Source organism: Mesoplodon mirus (genome assembly GCF_964341445.2).
Source record: "Mesoplodon mirus genome assembly, chromosome: 3".
In the NCBI taxonomy this organism is placed as follows: Eukaryota; Metazoa; Chordata; class Mammalia; order Artiodactyla; family Ziphiidae; genus Mesoplodon; species Mesoplodon mirus.
Genome location: NC_138978.1, coordinates 56,578,774 through 56,594,870, shown reverse-complemented (window position 1 = coordinate 56,594,870; position 16,097 = coordinate 56,578,774). Strand labels below are relative to the sequence as shown.

The 16,097-nt window shown below is 48.2% G+C and overlaps 1 protein-coding gene across 2 annotated transcripts in view; it reads left to right on the top strand.

Annotated features, from left to right (window-relative positions):
- KANK4 (KN motif and ankyrin repeat domains 4) overlaps window positions 1-11,610 on the top strand; it is a 68,384-nt gene extending 56,774 nt beyond the window's left edge. For both annotated transcript variants that reach the window (XM_082613836.1, XM_082613835.1), the window contains 3 exons: window positions 1,859-2,001; window positions 5,668-5,868; window positions 11,487-11,610. In XM_082613836.1, coding sequence (XP_082469962.1) covers window positions 1,859-2,001; window positions 5,668-5,868; window positions 11,487-11,591 — 449 coding nt within the window. In that variant the 3' untranslated portion in view covers window positions 11,592-11,610. The remainder of the gene's footprint in view (window positions 1-1,858; window positions 2,002-5,667; window positions 5,869-11,486) is intronic.
- The last annotated feature ends 4,487 nt before the right edge of the window (window positions 11,611-16,097 follow it).

Sequence of the window (16,097 nt, the reverse complement as noted above, 5' to 3'; positions counted from 1 at the left end):
GAGCTGCTCAGAAACATCTGCTGTGCAAGCCAGGGGTCCTCAGCCCCTTTTCAGAGCCCCTGGGTAGGAGTTAGTTCTCACTCTACTGAGTTATAGGTCACGTTTCTGAAGAGAGTATAGAGAATCGTAACCTGAGGCTCATTTACGCATCTTAAAAGCAAACATAAAATAGTCACGGGGTAAAAATTTTAAAGTCATTAACGTGGCAACGCAGATATTCCCGTCTTTATGAGAACAGAGTTGTGAGGCGATGCATGGAGTTATTATTCGGCTTTCATAGCCCAGCTTGTCATGACAGTGGTCAGAGAGGCTTCAGGGAGGAAATTGCTGATACATGAGCCCAACTGTATGCATTGGCATCCTGGTCCCCTATGACACATTTCTGAAAAATTGTTTGGGGTGGAGTGGAGGGAATGTCAAACAAATGTTGTTGTTTTTCCCTTGCACAGAACTTATAAGTAACCCTGACAATTTGTCGTAAACCAGATTTGTTACAATGAAGCTCTAAGTCTTCAAGAGCAAGTAGCAAGGATGTAAAGACAAGAATACCATTCTGGACAATAATAGTAATAACAGCTAACACTTATGGAGTGTTTATTATGTACTAGGCGCTGTTCTAAGTGCTTTTAATACATTAACTCATTAACTTTCACAGTAACCTTATAGGTCCTGTTATTATCCCCATTTTACAGAAGAGATGCTAAGAAAATCTCAGACTTGCCTTACTGAGATAGTTTTATTATTGTCCCAAAGAGACACATAGATTTTTTGCACGAGCAGCAGTACAGGGAAGATTTGGTTTTCCACACTGTACCGCCCTTATGAAGTGGGAGCCTTCAGACAACAGATAACAGGCTGAAGATCTCCTACGTCTCCTTTGGTGGGAACGGATATGAATGCATATCCCCAGGGTTACAAAGCAGAAATTTCTTTTGAGTTCTCATTTAATACTTCATCTTAAAAATATGCCAGTTTTTCATTCTATTGTGAAATGTATATTCTTAATTGCTTTAATATAAAAATTTGTGGAGGGCTTCCCTGGTGGCGCGGTGGTTGGGAGTCCGCCTGCTGATGCAGGGGACGCGGGTTCGTGCCCCGGTCTGGGAGGATCCCACGTGCCGCGGAGCGGCTGGGCCCGTGAGCCATGGCCGTTGAGCCTGCGCGTCCGGAGCCTGTGCTCCGCAACGGGAGAGGCCACAACAGTGAGAGGCCCACATACCGCGAAAAAAAGAAAAAAAAAAAAAAAAAAATTTGTGGAGTGTTTTATTTTCCGCTCTGCTTTTCAAATGAAAATGGTTATTCCCGGAAGATTTCCCATGTTTATCCTGGGGTGTTTTTCATGTCCCCTGGTCCATTGCACAAGATATCACAAGCCTTTGGAAAAGACCTACAACCATAGCCAGCTGCTTAAGAGTTACACATAGACATAGAAGCAGACCTGAAATACACACCTGTGGGTGACGTGAGGCCATGTGAGTGATGGGCTCTAGCGCCGGATAGACCTGAGTCCTGGTCTCACTTCTCCTTCACTTGGGCAGTTGATATAGCTTCACTGACTTTTCAGAGTCCTCATCTGTAAAATAGGAATAATGTTTGTCCTCCACTTTAGGAAATAAAGTCAAGGTCATCCACCTCTGACTCTCCTGTGGACCTTTCTTGCTGGATATCCTCAGAAAACTTGTAAAGAAAAGTAGCCATTGTTAAAGGCTGCTAAAAATGTAGAACAGAGATTCCACCACTGGGAAAGGATTGCTCTATTCTGTGGCCCTTTAACCAGCTGGCAGCATCCTGTTGAACAGGCTAAAGCCTGGCTTCCAGCCTCCCGGGAGCTGTTCCAGCTTCGGTGTTTCTCTTGCAGGCGTCTGCAACGTGGACCATCAGAACAAAGCTGGCTACACCGCCGTGATGATCACTCCCCTGGCTTCTGCAGAGACCGATGAAGACATGGCTGTTGTCTGGAAGCTCTTACGAGAAGGAAATGTGAACATCCAAGCTACTCAGGTAGGAGGTGCGAACGTGGTCTCTTTAATGAACACGGGCACCTCCCAGTTTTATTCTGCCACTGGAGTGAGAAATTCCATGCAGATCCATGTAGAGTTTTTCACCCGAGAAGTCTGGGCCCTCCAAATGGCATCTGTCCAAAGACTGGACATTCAGTTTCCTCAGAGCCTCCTGAGACCTGGTCATGAGCTTGTAATCTATGTCCCCGTCTGAAACTGGGCAAATTCCATCTGGGTCAGACTCCTCAAACCGAATGTTCCCACAGTTAGCACCTTGAGAAGGCGTTTGCTAGTTGTGCTCTAGAAAGCCCCTGCAGGAGATCCACCTCGATCATAAATTACAAAGCAGTTCAGAGGGTTGGGATGGCTCTGTTCAGCTTCTGGACCCTTCTACTTGAGAACACAGAGTAGGGGTGTGGCCCTTAGCCAGTGGACAAAGCTCCATATGGAACAGTGGGTATTCCTCGAAAGGCCACTTATCCATCTTTGACCAACAGAAGAACAAGTAGAGTGCATTCCACTCTCCATTTCCCCCTAGAGTGATCATCAGTGTAGCCTAACTCTCAAGAAGTGTAAAGGGGGCTTCCCTGGTGGCGCAGTGGTTGAGAGTCCGCCTGCCGATGCAGGGGACACGGATTCGTGCCCCGGTCCGGGAAGATCCCACATGCCGTGGAGCAGCTGCGCCCGTGAGCCATGGCTGCTGAGCCTGCGCGTCCGGAGCCGGTGCTCTGCAACGGGAGAGGCCACAACAGTGAGAGGCCCGCGTACCGCAAAAAAAAAAAAAAAAAAAAAAAAAAGAAGTGTAAAGGGTCTGAGATTTTACTCTACCTTAAAGCTAACAAGTGTCATGGATGCTGGCAGAGGACCCAGGACTCTCATGCAAGAGACAAAGGACAGTGTGTTACTCACAGAAGTAACAGTAGTCAGAGCATTGGCATTTATACCAGTTCCCCGAGTCCCAATTCCCACTCCTCACAGGGCGGTGTGAGGAGGGCCAGATCCCTGCACACAGAGCGGAGGGAGGAGGGACTGGGGGAGGAACCCTGAGCTTAGGGAACCTGAATCTTTCATACTGGATAGTAATCATGTCTGCCTTCTGTTCTGGAGGGGACACTGTCTCTAAGTTCCAACGCTGTTCATTGTACATTCATCCTTAAAAAGATAGTCTAGAACAAAAGGTCAGATATTGCCTGACTCACGAAATACACAGAAAGCCAAGAGATCCATAGAAAATCGTCTCCCAACCACCTATTTAACTCTGCTCACCACCCCGACCCCAAAGTGATTGCAGACAGTAGCCTAACCGGATGGCAAAGTCTCTTTGCACACGTCACATACTAGCAATTCTACTGGTGGCAAGAAACAGACATTTGTAGCTTACTCTCTGGTTTTCAAAGTATCTTCACCCACCTACTCCATAGGACTCAGTAAAGCTGTTTTCATTTTAAATAATATGTTTTCCATAAACACATCAAATCTTTTTTTTCTAAATTGGTTCTCTTGAAGGGGGAATGCTCACTAATGATCAAAATCAATGCCCTTCTTATAGAGGAGAAACCAGTGCTCTAGGAGAGTAAGGGACCCATCCCAGGTCACCAAGGGAGGGATGGGAATTCATAGTGCAGCTGCACCCTTCAGCACCCTCTGGGGGCTTTACATATGAGGGGAGCTGCAGGTACCAGGTTAAATAGGATTGAGCTGGGAGGCCAGGAGTCTCCTGGGCTAAACTACTTATTTCTCTCTGTATCTCCAGGGTCAGCGCTGCACCGGGCCATAGCAGTGCTCTGGAAATGGTTGTTGAATTAAATTGTATGGAGCCAGACCAGGAGGGAGGGGGCCCCAAGTCAGGAAGGGGGCAGACAGGAAGACATCTGCATATGTCATCTGGCTTTAATACCACTCAAAGAGAGGGGTCTGGAGGGAAACCTATGGTCTGGTTAGTGCAGTAAACAAGTATTACCTCAGGGCTGAGCATAAGCAAACCAAAGAGCAAACAAGCTTCTCTGGAAAGATCTGTCTGGGTTCCAGAGAAATGGGGAACCAGGACACCTAACGATACATTCACACATCCCAGGCGATGGTCAGACCTCATCTCTAATGCTCATAAATGCAATAATAGCTGAAATGTACACAGCATCTGTGCCACGCTCAGGCCTCACACCAGCCCCAGAAGGCAGGTAATGTCGTTAAGCATTCCTGCTTTACCAGATCAGGAAGAGTCACCGAGAGGTTAACTTGTCCAGATTCACATAAGTACAGAATGCGGCAAAGCCAGGATTTTTCTGATTGCAACCCCCTTTCTTTTCTCTAAGCCCCAGCCTTCCGGGCAGGGAAGCATAATCCATCAGTGACTGCAGATTGGAGCTTTAATCAGTGAACGCATCAGCCAACATATTTTACGTGTAAGACACTGTGCTCAGAGCCACAGGGGATCTGAGAGGAAAGAAACCAGTCCTTACCTATTCTCACATCCTTACAAAGCCTGACAGTCAGAGAGACATGCCTGAGCTGCCTGGAACCCAGGAGAGAACCACGAGGGCAAAATATATAATCAAGTCACATAAGAGGACTATGTATATACAGGAAAATCCAGGAAAAATGATGATCAATTTGTAATCATAAAAGTTACCGCCACACATTTTTATATTTATACCCTTTATCTCATTTGATTTTCACAAAAGCCCTGTGAGGTATACAGGATGGGTCATAATTATATTAATTTTTAAGAAAGAAAGACCGAGGTTCAGGGACACGAAGTGACGTGGCCAGGGTCACGCACTAGGAAACAGCAGAACCAGAGCTTGGTCTTACTTTCTGACTCTAATCCATTGCCATGTGCATTGATGATTACAGGGATGTGAAAGATTGTTGTCAATGGCTGTGGATTAGAAATGACCACAGGACCATGTAAACAGAGAGCTTCTTGAGAAAAGAGGGTTCTGGGTATCATTCAACCGAAAATACCAGAGGTGTTCAGAGCAGCCCAAGACTTCCTGTAGGAAGTTAGGCTGGGGCGGGGAGTCAGAAGCCATGGTCCTGACGTATTCAACCCTTTGTTTATTCCATCATTCAGCACTTATCAGCATGTAGTTGGTGCTAGGCACTGGAGAGACAGAGATGAAAAAGACTTAGTTCCTGCCATCAAAGATGTCACAGTCTTGGGCTTTCCTGGTGGCGCAGTGGTTGAGAGTCCGCCTGCCAATGCAGGGGACACAGGTTCGTGCCCCGGTCTGGGAAGATCTCACATGCCGTGGAGTGGCTGGGCCCGTGAGCCATGGCCGCTGAGCCTGCGCGTCTGGAGCCTGTGCTCCACAACGGGAGAGGCCACAACAGTCAGAGGCCCACGTACCACAAAAAAAAAAAAAAAAAAAAAAAGTCACAGTCTATTAGAAAGAGAGAGGTTGACAGGTTGAAATGCCAAGTGGTAAATGCTGTGTTATGACCCCTGTGCCTGGGGTGTTAGTAGAGGGCTTTAGAGAGGATGCAGCATTTGACTCGTGTCTTGGAAGAGTAGAAGTTTACCAGGCCAAGGAGGATGTGTCCCTTACCACAGAGATTCAGGTCAACTGTCATTTTCCAGAGAAGTCTCTCCTGATTACACCCAGGCTGCGGAGGGGGTCCTTCCCATCAGCCCCAGCCTCACCACACCCCTGCTCTCTGTGTGCAGGGAGGCCAGACTGCGCTGATGCTGGGAGTCAGCCACGACAGGGAGGACATGGTCCAAGCGCTACTGAGCTGCCAGGCAGATGTCAACCTACAGGACCACGATGGATCGTCAGCCCTCATGCTGGCCTGTCGCCATGGCAACGTCGACATGGTCCGGCTGCTCCTGGCACACCCGGCCTGTGACAGCAGCCTGACTGACAAGGTGAGACTTACAGGCAATGAACAACTGGCTGTTCCATTTCCCTTCCTGAAAGATATCTTGCCAGCCAGCAAAATTCAAGGAACCATATGGCAGTGGGAACAGAATTGACCTCATAAGGCTGTTGTTGGATTTAAATGAGATGACCCGTGTAAATGCTGGGAGATTTGGAGCTGAGAAACCCCAAACCCTAGCCTTTCACACCATTCTGAGGGATGGTGCTCAGGCCTGGTCTTGGCCCTGAACCACATCTGGTCATGGCAGCATGTGGGCTTTTGAGGCAGCAGCTTGAGTAGGGAAGCTATGCTGTCCGTGGGGCTCCCAAAGGCTGGATGAAGGAACCAAGTACAAACTGTGTCCACTCTTGGGCAGTGACCTACCTTACAGAGTGGCCCATTTCATCAAGCCACCCTGCTTGAAGTTGCATTGCCAGATACATGCCTCTTGTACGGTGATGGCGTTGATGATGATGATGGTGATGATGGTGGTGGTCGTGGTGGTGACAGTGATGAGATAACAATAGTAATAAAAGCTAACCTGTATCATGTGCTGGCTTCGTGCCAGGTACTGTACCAAGCAGTTACCACGGACTCTCTAGTTTAAATCCCACAACGATCCTATTAGATTGACTCTGTTGATGCCACCCATTTGCTCATGGGGGAACAGAGGCCCTGAGTGGTTAAGTAACGTACCCAAGATCACACAGCTCGTGCAACCAGCTCCATCAAACTCCTAAGAGCACTCACAGGAACTAACTCTTTCCATGCATTGCCTCACGAATCCTCTCAGTAATCCAGTGAGGTAGATACTGCCATCCCCATTTTGTATTGATAAGGAAGCAGAGGCCTAGAGCGTTTATATAGCTGTCATAAGCTCACAAGCTGCTGATTCTTGAAGCAAGAATTCGAGCCCAGGTCTGACTTAATGCTGACACTGTAATTGAATGCTTTAAACAGACTTCTCTGTACTTTCTTAACATCCACACTTCAAAAGGAACCAAGGCCTGAGGGGGGAAAGAGAACCCCCTCCCCGCCCAGGGACAGCCCCTCTTACCAAGCCACATCTGAAAACGCCCTGCCACTGTTCCATCACTGATTCAAGCTGCTGGGTCCCTTGTACCACACCCAGGCAGCAGGCACCCAGGCCCAGTATCTTCAGGTCCCATGAACTCCAGCTCTGCCCAAAGCCATTTCTCTGACCATTAGAGAACACAGACCCTCTTGAAATGCCTGTGGGAACAGTGGTGGGCTCTGGAAGTAAGAGCCTCCTTTTCCAAATGTGATACAGTCAGATAAAGGCTCTATGTTAATGAGCTCCCTGCAGGGTCACCCTGGGGCAGAAGGAGGTAGGCCCTTAATCTGGAACAGGCCCAGGGCCCTCTTAGGAGTGACCAGTGCAGTTGGCCAGGGGAGGCCTGAGAGGGCAGGCCTGTGGGACGGGGGGCAGGAGCTTTGGAAGTCCCTGGTTAGTGGGGGTCATCAGGCAGTGAGACTGAGAGAGTCTCCTGCCACAGATTAGAGAGCTCAGTAGCTCCTTTCAGTAGTTGGAGGAAGGGCTCTGTTGAACTTTGGACAAATCGAGCGATTGTTAGAAGCATGGACTTTAGAATTAAACACTCATGAGTTTGAAACAGGGTTCTGTGACTGTGTGCCTTTGGGCAGGTCACTTAACCACTCTGAGCCTCTGCATGTTCGTCTGTAAATGAGAATAGTAATAGACCAGGTCTAAATACGGTGATGTTTGTAAAGCCCCTATTTGACATCTAGGAGATACTCAGTTGATGGCAACTGTTATTGTTGGGAATAGGTGAACCATGATAGCAAATACGAAGCAGCCACCACACCAATGAGTAGGGACCTGGGCATTTGCAGGCAGTGTCTGCAGGGAGCAGGGAGGATGAAGGTCTGGAGTTAGAGGAGCCATTCAGAGGAGGCTGGAGCCCAAAGGGAGAAGTACTCCCATCTGGGAGGGATTTTACCCTCTGGGGGAGATTCAGCAGTGTCTAGAGACATTTTTATCTGACATAAGCATGTGTGGGGGGCAGTTCTGGCATCTAGTGGGTAGAGGCCGGGGAAGCTGCTAAACATCCTACAAAGTACAGGAACAGTGAAGAATTACAGATTATCTGGCCCAACATGGCAGTAGTGCCTCAGCTGAGAAACCCTGGTATAGGTGAGTGCTGAAATCCAGGTGGGATGAAATGCTGTCCCAGTGAAGTGCTGGAGGTTGAGGACAGGCTGGTTGCAGTTCGGGGCAGCCTGAGAAGAAGGAACTAGGCAGCTAAACCAGAGATGGCAGCAGAAGCCTGTCTTAGGGGAAGGTGGAGAGCGTTAGGGGATGCCCAGTGAGCACAGGGGTGTCCAAGCGATACAGGTGGCAGGCCCACAGAAGTTTCTAGACCTTGCTCCTGGCCCAATCACCTGCTGCCTGCTGGGGACAGGGTTGACTCAGGAGCCACAGCCAAATTTCCTGAAGGTGACTTGGGTGAAAAGTTTCAGTGGGAGATGGGGACCGACGACTGGGTCTTGGCAAGCACCAAGCCCTGTGCCTCCAGCTTTGCATTGAAGGGTGGAGTCCAGCCCTTATCATGATCACCATCTCGTTTCAACGTTCACTTTCCTATGGAGACTTAGGTGCTCCCTTGGAAAACTGAAAGAGAAATCATGTCCTGAAATTGGTTCCTCTCATCCTACCAACATGTAAAGGTTGCTATAAATGCAGAACCCCCAGAACAGCCAGCAAGGCACCTTCCCCACGTTTAGAAGGTAATTCGGGAAATTGGTCACCCAGCCTATTGGGACCCCCAGAGTGACGAGGATGAGGAGGTGGTGGTGAGACCTGATCCCTGGCCCCCAAGGCTTACCCTTTGAAGGACTTGTTTGGGCAGTGACTCCAAAGCATGCATCAAAGTGAAAGCTTCTTGAAGGCATAGACTATGCCTTGCTCATCTTTGCCTGATATGTAGTGGCTTCTTGGTGAGTTTTTGTCATATTGAGAGATAATCCCCTACCACACACACACACACACACACACACACACACACACACACACTCACACACAAGGTGTGCTGGCTGCCTGACCCCTTCGGGCTCTCTGGGCCTGCAGTGCTGCCGAGCAGGGACTTGCCGTGCTTGGCTTCCACCAGAGCTGCGTGCCGTGGGCTTGTTCCCAGGGCTCGGGCAGAGGCATCTCAGGGGCACACCCTCCGTAGGTGGTCTCTCTGGCCACACTTTCTGAAATGAATGGGGCCCCCGCTTTCCATGTGTGTAGTTGAAGAGCCTACAGATGCAGGCTGTCATCTCCAGGTGGGCCCTGTTCAAGGGTGCATGTGTCCCCTGGGACTGGCCCTGTGGCTCTTTCCCATAATAACGTTAATCATGCTGTCTCCTTGTTTATGTGGAGCGTCAGCGTTGACAAAGTGCAGCAGGGGACAGGCCTAAATAAACCCAGGCCCCTCTGGTGGGGCTTTCACAAGAATCTTCTGTGGAAAATCTTTGCTTTCTTCCAGACTTGGACAATCTAAGAACATACTCATTAGGATTTAGGTGGCTCAGGTTCTTCATCAACTTGAAATGAATACTCTGTTATCATCCAGCATTCCCTCTTTCAACAGTGCTTATTGAGGGCTGACCAGACCGCAGGCATGAAGCCAGGGGCTGGGCCAGCAGAACAGGCCGGATCCAGTGTCTGACCTTGTGGAGACTGAGATTTATCAAATAACCCCACAAATACCAACTTACAAAGACGGGTAAAAGGGGGGTACAAGGAATCATGAGACCTTTTCAGGGAAAGAACTTCATCTGTTTTGTAAAGGCTGTCTGCTGAAATGCCACTTCCTTCCTCTCCCCGCCCCTTGCCCTCCCCCCATATACACAGGGTGGTCATCCTGTCCCTTGAGCTCACTCTGTTCCTTTGCTGGCTTGTTTGGCCTTTAGCCGTACATTATAGTTATTTACATGTGTGTGGAGCCCCGATGGCAGCTGGACTCCATCCTGGAGCACAGAGAAGAGACTGAAGCGTTTTTAGCTGAGCGTGAACACTTCCCACCTGCTTCTTTGGAGTTTCCACATTTTAGAAAGTAATTCCCCCCATCTGCAGTAGAGTAGAGAACACTCTAGCGGGGTCTTGAGTGGCCCCCATGTGTCAAACCCATTCATATTTATACAGCAAAATGTAAAAGTATTGATACTTAAATGGGCTAAGTGAGGGCCAGAGATAACCTCAGGTTTTGCCTCAAAATGAGTTGCCAAAAAAGTGGTTTTCAGAGCTGTTTAGATTTCAGAATTCTGGGTTCAGGATTGAGCCCTTGGAGCTCAGCGTCCACTGCATCATGGCGACCCTTCCCCTCATCTCTGGGTAGAGAATGGTTGGTGCTGCCTGCTGAGAGCCGCTCTGTTTGCAGCTTCTTTAGACAGCGGAATGGGAAGTTTCTTGCACAGCAGCCATGGTGAGAAAAGCAGCATGGTATCATGCATCAGGAAGTAAAAATGTGTGTCCTTCTGGGCTGCAAGCCCACTTCAAAGAATTGGTCCTTAGGAAATAGTTAGGAATGGGAGGATGCTTTCTGCACTAAGTTTATGGTGGTGAAGACTTGGAAACAACCTAAATCTCCAATAAAAGGAAAATAGTTCAGTAAATAATGGAATATTATATAGCCAGTAGGCAAAACCTATATGTCCTGATGACTATGTAAGAGCAGGGAAAGTCTTATAGCATATCATGGTGAGTTAAAAATAAAAGTACATTCAGAATTGATATACATTATCATTCCTGTATTTAAAAACCAACAACAGGGCTTCCCTGGTGGTGCAGTGGTTGGGAGTCCGCCTGCCGATGCAGGGGACGCGGGTTCGTGCCCTGGTCCGGGAGGATCCCACATGCCGCGGAACGGCTGGGCCCGTGAGCCATGGCCGCTGAGCCTGCGCGTCCAGAGCCTGTGCTCCACAACGGGAGAGGCCACAATGGTGAGAGGCCCGCATACCACAAAAAAAAAAAAAAAAAAAAAAAAAAAGAATCCAACAACAGGGCTTCCCTGGTGGCACAGTGGTTGAGAGTCCACCTGCCGATGCAGGGGACGCGGATTCATGCCCCTGTCCGGGAAGATCCCCCATGCCGCGGAGCGGCTGGGCCCGTGAGCCATGGCCGCTGGGCCTGTGCATCCGGAGCCTGTGCTCTGCAACGGAAGAGGCCACAACAGTGAGAGGCCCGCGTACCGCAAAACAAACAAACAAACAAACAAAACCAACAACACATTGGCACAGGAGAAAAGACTGGAGGGAAATTTACCGAAATCCTAACTCTCATTTAGTTCTGTGTAATGGAATAATGGAAGAGTTGTTTTCATTCCTCTGTTTTCCAATTTTTTAAAAAAAGTATTAAAAACCAAGCAACACTTCTTTATTTTCATTGGCACAGATTTCCCAGGAGTGAATGATGTTTCCATGGAAGGGGGCCCACTTCTCTGATCCTCATGCCATTCGAGTTTCCTGCTCTCCTCTGTGAATGCTTGGAATAGACTTCTATGTCCCATGCGTACCCCTTGCTCCCAACTCACCCTTCCTTTCTGCGGTGGGAGGCAAATGGGATAAAAATTTGTTTTTCCTTTTCTTTCTCCCCTGTAGGCTGGCCGAACAGCTTTGTCCATCGTTCTGAAATCGCCCGCCCATGTGGAAATTGCAGGGCTGCTACGGGCCCACGCGAAGCAGGGCAGGTCCCTGGGACCGTAGGGGCTGCAGAAGAGCTGGCAGCAGGGAACAGAAGGGGCCTTCTCTGGACTCCTCCCTCGCCCTTGGAGAGGGCACGGGTCATAGCCAGGGGGCCACCCCGCAAGAGAAGAAACTATGTCAAATACGCACATACATTCCTCTTGTATAATTCTGCTCATTAGGATGCTTTGTAGTTTTTGCCTTAGGCCAAGCCCCAAAACTGCGGGCTGCAGAGGGGTGCAAGGTACAAAGTGCATTGGTGTTGGCTAAAAAATCCCGACTATCTTCAGCCTCGAGTTCCTCATGACTCTACCCTTTGTAGCACCGTGCAGAGAGCAGGCAGGCAGGAGCACAGTAGCAAAGCAATACTTTTCACATGGAATTTTAAAGTGCGCCATCTTTCTGTTTTTTAATCAATTATATATGAAGATATCCCATTGAATATGCATGTCTAGAGAGGAGGGGGTGGGGAAGGGTTGGGATTTAAGCAGCTTCCCTGGCAGTCATTCTCTGTAGGACCCTAGGAGACTCACCATGCAGGCAGGTGAAACTGAACAAACCCCTCTGGGGCCTTTGCTTAGTTGGCGTTGACAGAGAAATCTGAAACTCAGACGAGGTAGGAAGAAGCACATTGGCATCAATGCCAGATATACAGTCTTGACCATTTCCGAGTCACCAAGTGGCTCTACTTTGCTCTAGGAAATTGGAATTAATCAGGAAGTTATCCAATCCATTGAAGCACACCACATATATCTAGGCAGAGTTCAGTTACGTCAGCTCTTCTGAATCTGCGAAAGAAACAAATGAATCAGAGTGAGCATACTTCTTGAGATGGGTTATTATCATCCAGAAGCCACCACTATTCCTTTGTAGCAGCACCCATGGACTCGTGGTAATCCTGGCTCCTTTCCCCTCCACCCTTATGAGCAGACTATGAGCCCTCATGTGGCTCTGACGTTTCTGAGGCTCCTAGCTGCAGAACTTGTCAGCCTGCAGCAGGAATGTGGAAGCTGGGCTGCGCAGGGCCCCCTCTGCACTGACATATCTGTCTACTGGAAAGTTAGTTCTTAAACTTCCACAATCCCAGGGGCCCACATGTGCATGGCTTTATCTATGAATTTGTTCTTTCTTAAAAATCTCTTATGCAAAACAATCCCTCTTGTATAAAAAGGAAAGACATCAAAGCTGGGTGAGCCTCACACTGGTAACTCAAAAGCTTGAGTTCTCATTTGACTCAGATATCAATTTGCTTGGTGCCCCTTGGGTGAGTCATGGAACCTCTCTGGGCCCCAATTTCATCATCTCTAAAAATGGAAATCATCATACAACCTTCGTCCTGGGGGTGCTGGGCAAGGAACAGCTGATGGATGTTTTAGAATCCAATTTGTAATCCATAAAGACTGTCTGCTGAAATGGCACAGCAAACTTCAGTACAACTTTGTGATTCATGAGAGAGGCTCTAAGCCCCAGAGCGGGACATTGATGTGTGATGGTGCTGCTCAGAGAGAATGGAGCAAATAATGATCTAAAATGCTTTAAATGGGTTTATTTTGACCTCAAAGCACATGTTAAGAGCAGAACCCCACATTAATAAATGTTCTAGTCCAGTGCTTCTCAAACTTTGATGTGCATACAAATCACCTGGAGAGCTTGTTGGAACACAGTCAGTCTGCGAGGGAAGGGAGCTGGAGAGTCTACATTTCTAACCAGTTCCCAGGGGATGCTGACGCCACAGGGCCACACCACACGTGCAGTAGCAAGACTCTGGCCTATCCTGACCATTTATGTATTAAAATGCTGCCTCTCGATATTCTGTCTCAAAGTTTCTTTGCATTTCTCTGCTCTCAGCTCTTGTGAATTTGCAATCATTGCAAATTATTTTCTATTATGGTTCTGCAGAGAGCATTAAGGGGGTCCGTGTCCTGATTGCCAATTTAGGGTCTATCTCTGCATCTCATGTTAGGGTGGTAAATTTTATTTGGTCATATTTTTAAAAATTATCTCATTCGAGTCCAGCTATTAAAAACTGCTTATTGGGGCTTCCCTGGTGGCGCAGTGGTTGAGAGTCCGCCTGCCGATGCACGGGACACGGGTTCGTGCCCCTATCCCGGAAGATCCCACATGCCGCGGAGCGACTGGGCCCGCGAGCCATGGCCACGGAGCCTGTGTGTCCGGAGCCTGTGCTCCGCAACGGGAGAGGCCACAGCAGTGAGAGGCCCGCGTACAGCAAAAACAAACAAACAAAAAAAAACCCTGCTTATTTACCAGAGAAGGCAAACTGGTTTTCCTAGAGTTTGAAGCCACTGAGTCATTATCAGAAAGACTTTTTCACCCTTTCTGAGACTTTAAATAAGTTTCTTTTCATGTTGAGTTTGGAACGTGAACACATGATCTCATCACTTAACCATTCCATTCCGTTGGAATGTCTGAGCCCAGAGCATGGTGAGATGAACAAGCACAGCCTGCCTCCCTGTCACTGTCACCGCTCTAGAATCATTCCACAAAAATCTGCTGGAACCGGCCCGGTGCCTGACACTGTTCCCCGCACTGGCTTTTGGAAAGCAGCTGTGGTTCCCTCTAGAAAACCAGTGTCTAAGGTTACCATGATCCCAGTCCCAGGCTTTCCAGGACTTTAAGCCAAGGTTCCACTGATTAACACATTTATCAAGTGTCTGACAGCACAGCCTCCAAGCAACATAAGTCAGGCTCACTGGAGACAGGAATTAAGCTCAGGCCTGGGGGGAGACCCACAGATATTTTAGCTTCCCTCACTGCCTGCAAGGGAGCTTACAATCTGCTTTGGAAGACAGGACACATGGGCTAATAGTAAAGAATAAAACCAGACAACATAGTTTATTCCACAAATATTTCTGGAGTACCCACTGTGTGCAAGTGCTGGGCTTGAATTAGAGTCATCATAGTGACACAGTTCAGACGGCCACTTCATCTACCTGGGGAAACAGAATGTGAGAAGGAAGCCTAGAACACTACAGGGGTACCAATAAAGGGCACTAGAGCGGGCCTTAGGAAGTCAAGGGAGGCTTCTAGAGAAAGAAGAGTCTAATTGAAAATGTAAAGATTAGTGGATGTTCGCCAGAAAAGGAAGAGTACTGAGAGGTGAGGAGAGGACTGAGTGTGTCAGGCAGAGAGACCAGTGTTGCCAAGGCTGAAAGACTTGAGAGCTGGCATTTGGGGACCTTCATTCAGTTTGATAGAACTGCCATGTAGAGTTTGAGAGGGATGCTGAGATCAAAGGGTGGATTTGGAAGAGATGAGACTGAAAATACCTGAGGACCAGATCAAAAAGGGCCCGAAATCTGTGATAGCTCTTTGTCTTAAAGGCAATGAAAGTCTACTGATTTATGATTGAGAAATTCATTCACCTAACCTTCATTTAACACAGATGTGTCAGGTACTTACTCCCTTCCAAGTCCTGTGTTTGGGGCTGAGGACATGCTGGTAGGCAAGTTAGGCACAGAACTCACAGTTTAGCAGGGAAGAAAGACAAACAAGTCCTCTTGGCCCAGAATGATGCACATTGTAACTGGGAAAGTACAAGGTGTGATGGGGACACATAGGTGGGACCCTCAGCCTAGTCGGAAGGTGGGGATGGAGTCGAGGAAAGCTTCCCGAGGAATGTTTAAGCTTTCTGAAGGATGACTAGGCATTAGCCAGGCAAAGAGGAGCTGAGGAAGCATGCATAAAGCCTCAAGACAAGGGAGAACGCTGACTTGGGGCATTAGAAGAACTCCAGTGTTCCTGGAATAGAGAAAAGGAAGGATGGCAAGATGAGACCAGAGAGAAAGCCACTGTAACAAGACTTGAAGGAAATAGGAACATAGTAAGCGATGCTCAGATTTACATTTCAGAAATAGCACTAGAGTTTTGGGGGGCATGAGTGACATTTATTCAACAAACATCTGTGGACTATCTATTCTGGGTCCTAGGTTCCAGAGTTCATGGTTTGGTGGAGGAGACAGACATAGGCTGACAGCAGCTATGCGATAGGATGAATAATGGAAGTCTGAGTCGCGCTGCAGAGACTGACTTGGCCAGAGGGAGTCAGGGAAGCCTCCAGAGTAGGTGGCTTTTGAGCTAAGCCAGCGGGATGCATAGGAGTTTGCCCAGGCATTCTAGATAGAACAGCAGGTGTAAAGATGTGGAGTGTGAAAGAGCACAGCCTGCTCTTTCAGAGTCATTTCACGATGACTTGGGTTTAGGATGCACAGAGGAATGACTAGAGAGGAGATTTGAGAAGAAGGTTGGTAGACACATCTCACTTGTTGACATGTTTGTTGACATCAGGGATTTGAAATTGACCTTGTAACTTGAGGGGAAATCACAGAGTCCTTGGACACTCTGAAGCTCTCTTTGGAAAAATGCACATATGTGCCAAATATGCATGTAATTTCAGGGATTCAGAAATCTGCAGTTAAAATCTCACTGCTCTGGGCAGTGGGGAGCCACTGAAGAATTTCTAAACCGCGGAGCCACATGATCAGATTTGCACTTTAGAATGATCACAGG